We start from the raw sequence: 6,373 nt of genomic DNA, 5'->3' as shown, positions 1-6,373 counted from the left end.
CCTACAATTTTTTAATCCTCACCCTATATATATTAAATTTTTTAAATAATTAAATTTTCAGATTAATTATTAATAATATAAATTTATTTCACTACTAAACAATACTTTATTTTTTTAATAAAATAAATTTAACTAAATAATTTTTCCTCATTTTCTAATATTTTTCTATACAAAATATTCACAACAGTATTTATATTTATAAATTTTTCCTACTTTTATACTATTATAATCCCTATAATTTTTTGTCACAAAACCCTATATATATTAAACTTTTTAAATAACTAAATTTTTAATTAATTAAAAATAATATAAATTTATTTCACTATTAAATAACATTTTAACTTTTTTAATAAAATAAATTTAAATAAATAATTTTTACTCATTTCCTAATATTTATACCACAAAATATTCACAACATTTATAATTATAAATTTTTCCTATTTCTATACTATTCTAATCCATACAATTTTTAATTTCAAAACCCTATATATACTAAATTTTTAAATAACTAAATTTTCAATAATTTATTTCACCACTAAACAATACTCTAATTTTTTTAATAAAATAAATTTAACTAAATAATTTTTTTCTCATTTTCTAATATTTATCCTACACAAAATATTCACAACATTTACATTTATAAATTTTTCTTATTCACAACAACATAAATATAAAATTTTCCGATTAATTATTTATTACTATAATTTTTTCCTACTTTGATTAATTATTTATTCCTATAATTTTTTCCTATTTGATTAATTACTTATCCCTATAATTTTTTGGGTGTTGATTTTTGTCACAACACCCATCGCATATTCCCAAATTAGTTGTTACCAAAATTTTTGTTACGAATGCTAATCCTTCCTAAAGCAATCAAAGGTCCATTACACTTATCTTTAAAAAATTCAGGTTCAGACATCTAGTATAATTCTGCAAACACAAATGAAATCCATACCAGCAACTAGAAGTCTAAAATCCTATGACAGAAGACTGAATGTCTGAGAATATTATTCTCACAAACCATAGGTCAAACCCACATCAATCAATCTCGTCGCTAACACAGACGATCTCCTTTTGTTAATTTATTGCTGAGCACATTGCACCCTCTGTGCACCGCCATGCATGTCTTCATCTTCATCATATGCCTCTTGGGCCTGTTGTTGTTTCCTTCGCATCTCCTCCTCAAAGTTCACATCATGTAAAGTGGTCTCCTCACATTCATCCAGCTCCATGTCAGACAATTGTACTGATGTTCTAGAGGGAAGAACTGCCTCTAGGGCTTTGCACTGATCAACAGGAAGAGAATCTGGGAAATCAACACTAAAATGAATGTACAACTTCCCCCTCATGAATGGCCTCTGATACATCGGCATCCCTTCGTCATTGATTCCCTTGAATTGATCTACGCAGGAACAAAGACACAAAAAGCATCAACTATGGACACTAAAAAGGGTAAAAAGAAACTAAATATTAACATTAGCGACTGCTTCAGCAACAAGTCTAGCATTTTAATTACACTCGGAGTTCACAGAATCTGCACATACATAGAATTCAGCAGCAAAAATTGCTGGGCTGTGCCACTTCCTTGAAAAACCCATGTAACAGATTCATAAATTCCATGCTTTTATAGTGTGGTGAATATGCTTGCTACTTAAAAAGTAGAATATTCAAAATATATCCAAAAGTCAGGAGGACAATTGTAAGACAAAAATCAGGTATAGAGAGGCCATGAATAACTATAATTCCAGTAACTACCACTGGAGATTAGAACTCTTTATCAAACCCAACTTACCAGGCTTCACCACCTCCCCAGGTTGGGATTTTATGAGGAGTTGTCTTCCATCTAAGTGGGTTAATATAAACTGGAAGCCACACAGTGCCTCTGTAAGAGACAGAGTGTGATCAACAATTAGGTCATCACCCTTTCGCTTAAACTTAGGATGCTCCTTTTGCTGTAGGACAAAAACGATATCCCCTGTGACAGTATCAGGCTGCACAAATAGCACAAACCAATCAGTTTGCAAGGAATCAAAGAAACAAGTACATATTATAGATATTCCATCTAGTTTCAGCAACTCACAGCTTCATCAGCTTCTCCAGGAAATGTAATCTTCTGTCCATTTTGCATACCCTTCTCAACAATAACTTCCAAAACTTTCTTCTCCTGAACAACCTTTTCACCTTTGCATTGAGGGCAGCGGTCCCTGTCATTAATGGTCTCACCAGTACCCTTACATTCATTACAAGGATGTTGCATTTGCTGGATCATAGATGGACCAAGTTGTCTTATGGAGACCTTCATTCCAGAACCTTGGCAACCTGAACAAGTCATTGATGCACCTGATTTGGACCCCTTACTGCAATTTTACACAAAATCTTCAAGTTATCCATATAAGATAATCAAGATACCAATCATATTCCAACACTGACCCTTTGCATTTTGAGCAGATAACGTTACGCGAAAGAGACAACTTCTTGGATGTGCCATTGTAGAGATCCTCCAAAGAAACCTTGAGAGGATGGATGACATCCTCACCCCTCCTCTGCCTACGGCCTCTGCTGCTACCACCACCTGTTGAGAAACAAAATTTTCAAGTCAAAATGCTTGGCATTCATGTCACAAAATAAAAAAATCACAAGATTTAATTGTTAGAAATCCTCACCACCAAACGGGTTACCACCAAAAAAGGATTGAAAAATGTCAAATGGGTCATGAGCACCCCCTCCACCGCCCATTCCCTCCTTGAGGGCATCTTCGCCATATTGATCATATATCTCACGTTTCTCTGGGTCACTCAAAACCTCATAAGCTTGGGCCAACTCTTTAAACTGACAGGCGGGCAATAATAAACAAGTTTAATAAAACAAAACCATTACGGGTACAACTATAAAACTAGACCATTATATTTCCAAAAAAACTGGAAATTAAAATTGAAGAAAATCATATTAAAAATCAACTGAAATTGTCAAAGTTTGTTCCTATAGCAGGTTGTCATAAAAACTTCGCAAATCACCAGCAACCAAACCATCAAAAGATAATATTTACAAACCAACATCCAAAATTGCGTAACAACAATAACAAAGCCAAAATATATAGTCATAAGACCAGAACTAAACCTAAAAGAACAAAATTTATCCTCACAATCAAAACAGCACCAAAATACCCAGATAAATTCAGGAGACAAAAACCAAGTAACGTCAAAAGATATCGAATTCCGCAGGCTGATCCATCAATAGAAAGAACAGACAATTACAAACACTAGAATACAGGAACATATATGTATATAATAGACCTTTTCAGGATCACCACCCTTGTCAGGATGGTTCTTGATGGCAGCTTTTCTATAAGCCTTCTTTAGATCATCCTGGGAAGCGTTCTTTGAGACTCCAAGAATCTCATAGTACTTGGTGTTATCGCTTTTCTTTGGCCCTCTTCCAAACATCTTCTCTCCTTGCCTTTATCAATCAAATATCCTAAAGAAAGGCCCAATATAAAATCAAGATCGAGAAACAAATAAATCACGGACAATAAACCGAGAAAACGAAAATTAATCAACAAAAAATTGTGAAAGAGAACCAGATGGAACGTACGGATTGTTAGGGTTGTTTACCGAGAGCCACACACTAGACGGCGAGGGAGAGAGAAAGAGGGTGAGGAATTAGGTCGGATCTGGCCATTTAAGGCAGAGAATGGACGGTGGAGATTTTAGATTTTTTCTCTTTTAGTTTCCAGGTGAGATATCGAGACTTTAGAATGGCATATGATGGGTAGGTTTCTCCTCATATTAAAATATTTTTATGATTTTAAAATATCAATTAAAATATTATAAAGAAAATTTAAAACATTATTAATATAGAGAAATTAGTTAATAGGTTTTTTTACAAAATTAATAGATTAATTAATAAATTTTTTTTATATTATACAGAGTAAATAATAAAAATTTTTATTATTAAAAATAATATAAAATTTAATTAGTAAATTTTTTTAAATTTTAAAAATATTTTAATATAATATTTAAAATTAAAATATAAACTAATAAATTTCTATATTAATATAGAGATTGAATAATAAATTTTTATATATAAATATTTTTAAATTTATTAATTATAAATTTTTTATGTTTATTAATTATAATAATTGATATAACTAAAAAAATAAATTTCTTTTTTAGATTTTCTTATCTCGAGAGTAAAATGTAATTGTTTTTTTTTTTTATTTGCAATAGAATTGTATTACAAGACTGAGGAGTGTAACTAAAAATTTACAATAAATTGAGAACGTTATTAAGAGAACAAGTACACTAATTAGTGGACAACATTTCTTGAAGATACAACTTAATTACGGTATCACAAAAAGAATTAATCGATCGTAGTATCACGAGTAGGTGACATTCGGTGCTGTCCACGAGTAGGTGATATTCGGTATGTGAGAGACCAAACCTTCCTAATATTCACCACTATTGCAAAAGATCCCATTATAGAGAGGGCATTAAAAGTGGTAATAATCTGATATAATATAGAAGAATCCATTTCATAAATAATAGACTGAAATCCAACTTCAGTTGCTAAAGTAATTATCATTAATAAAGCTCGATCCTCACTTAGGAACACCATATCCTCATTTAGGAACACTATATCCTCTTGGCAATTCTATGCACCATAGTTTCAAAATTATCTCCAACAACTACAAGTGTAGCAGTTGGAGAAATTAATCCAACCATGTGACATCAAAATTAATTTTCAAAATACCTAATGGCGGAAGAGTCTAAGTAGCATGAAAAATATCTTGCCAGTTACATAAATGAGAAGGATAAAAAAAGTTTTATTGAGAATGAGATGAGAAAGGGCAACAAAAATACATCGAGTAGTAGCAAAGGATCAAAAGTAATTGAATCAAAGGACATCAAGTAGTAGCAAAAGGATAAGAGTAATTGAATCAAAGGACATGAGGATTTTGCCCTTGCCATATATACCATAGGGTGAGTAATAAGAGTCAAGAGTCTAGCATCATCATAAGTAATCAATTTTTATTATATCGGTAAAAAATATCTCACTAATTGATTTTTACGATAATTTCTCTATCAATTAAATCCTTTATCCATAGAAAAAAAAAGTATCTAAACATTTTTTTTCTTCATATTTTGACTTTTATGAAGATGCTTTCTTTGCTATAGTGAATAAAAATCATTGTTTTTTATGATACATATGTAGAAAGCCTATTTTAATAATCTTTTTCTTTTTTTTCTTTTCATAGTGGAGATAATCTTCTTTCTATAGTGGTGATAATTGTAAGTACGACATATCATGACTATATTATTTAAAACTTATCCTAAGAAGATGTTTCATTTTCATGCCCAAAAATAATATTACAAAGCTTCGAGTTAGAGCCTATTCCCATAAGGTATTCCATTAATGCAGAAGTCCTAGAAAGCACATCAAATCATGCCTATACCCACAATGTTACGACCCAGGAACCGGACCGCTACCAGTGCTATGGTTCATATCGATTTAAGGTCGTCGGAGCTCGTAGTAAACCTATTATACATCCTGTTATATCTGATATAATCTCATGCATGATCAAACGAACACACAAAAGCATAATCATTACATGAACCAAGACTTGACTTGTGCATGCATCATAAATAAAAAATATAAAGCTCATACTAGAGCCCTCATCAAATGCTCTAGTATGGTCATATAACATGCCTCAAGCTCGGTTCAAACATAACTTATACTTAAAAAAATTTTATATAAAAAGATCATGAAACAAGGATTACAAGGAAGAACCCGAGCAAAGCACAATTCGAACCTACAAATTAATACATGTCTATAGCTATACTATTACAACAGGCTATACCGGTAACTCAACCGACTTCCCGAACTAACTCTGATCCTGTAAACCTGGGGTTAGGAGAAAGGGATAAGCTACAAAAGCCTAGTGAGTAGAACATAAAAAAAATAGTTCAATAAAACATATGATCGTATGGATGCGTCATAACACAAACAATTCACATCAAGATGGATTTGTCACCAGTAACCCTCTATAAATTCCAATAGTGCTCGGCCCATGACGGGTACTTCTCAGGACTTTCTCTTAAACATAACATAATTGTCATAGTGCTAGAGGCGTAGAATGGGCAGTCCTGGTCTTTCCATATCTGTCATAACATATCATAACATACTTAAGGGCTAGTGGATCATCCAACGTCCATCCACAACAATAATAATTCATGCAATGCATCATATTCGTGAACTCTAATGTAAAACAACCTAATCGTATATACATGGTATTCGTGATGCATGAGCATGCTTAAAAAGTTTGATTTCTTTAAAATAATAGATCAGTCCAGTTCTACTCACCTCTGGCTCGCCT

At 32.0% G+C, this 6,373-nt stretch overlaps 1 protein-coding gene across 2 annotated transcripts; it reads right to left on the bottom strand.

The window, feature by feature from the left end:
- Nucleotides 1-865: 865 nt before the first annotated feature.
- Nucleotides 866-3,752, bottom strand: LOC110624788 (dnaJ protein homolog). 2 transcript variants are annotated; one of them, XR_006352337.1, is made up of 8 exons: nt 3,592-3,752; nt 3,294-3,474; nt 2,664-2,829; nt 2,431-2,572; nt 2,081-2,357; nt 1,793-1,991; nt 927-1,402; nt 866-894 (listed from the first exon to the last, which is right to left on the bottom strand). XR_006352337.1 is itself a non-coding variant. In XM_021770106.2 (7 exons), the coding sequence occupies exons 2-7, from the start codon at nt 3,441-3,443 to the stop codon at nt 1,083-1,085; spliced, it is 1,254 nt and encodes a 417-aa protein (XP_021625798.1). In that variant the 5' UTR covers nt 3,444-3,474; nt 3,592-3,752; the 3' UTR covers nt 866-1,082. The 2 variants fall into 2 exon arrangements, 1 of the variants encoding a protein (XP_021625798.1); XM_021770106.2 differs by having other exon boundaries at nt 866-1,402.
- Nucleotides 3,753-6,373: the final 2,621 nt, after the last annotated feature.

Source organism: Manihot esculenta, chromosome 10, assembly GCF_001659605.2.
Source record: "Manihot esculenta cultivar AM560-2 chromosome 10, M.esculenta_v8, whole genome shotgun sequence".
In the NCBI taxonomy this organism is placed as follows: domain Eukaryota; kingdom Viridiplantae; phylum Streptophyta; class Magnoliopsida; order Malpighiales; family Euphorbiaceae; genus Manihot; species Manihot esculenta.
This window is presented reverse-complemented; position numbering and strand designations above follow the sequence as displayed.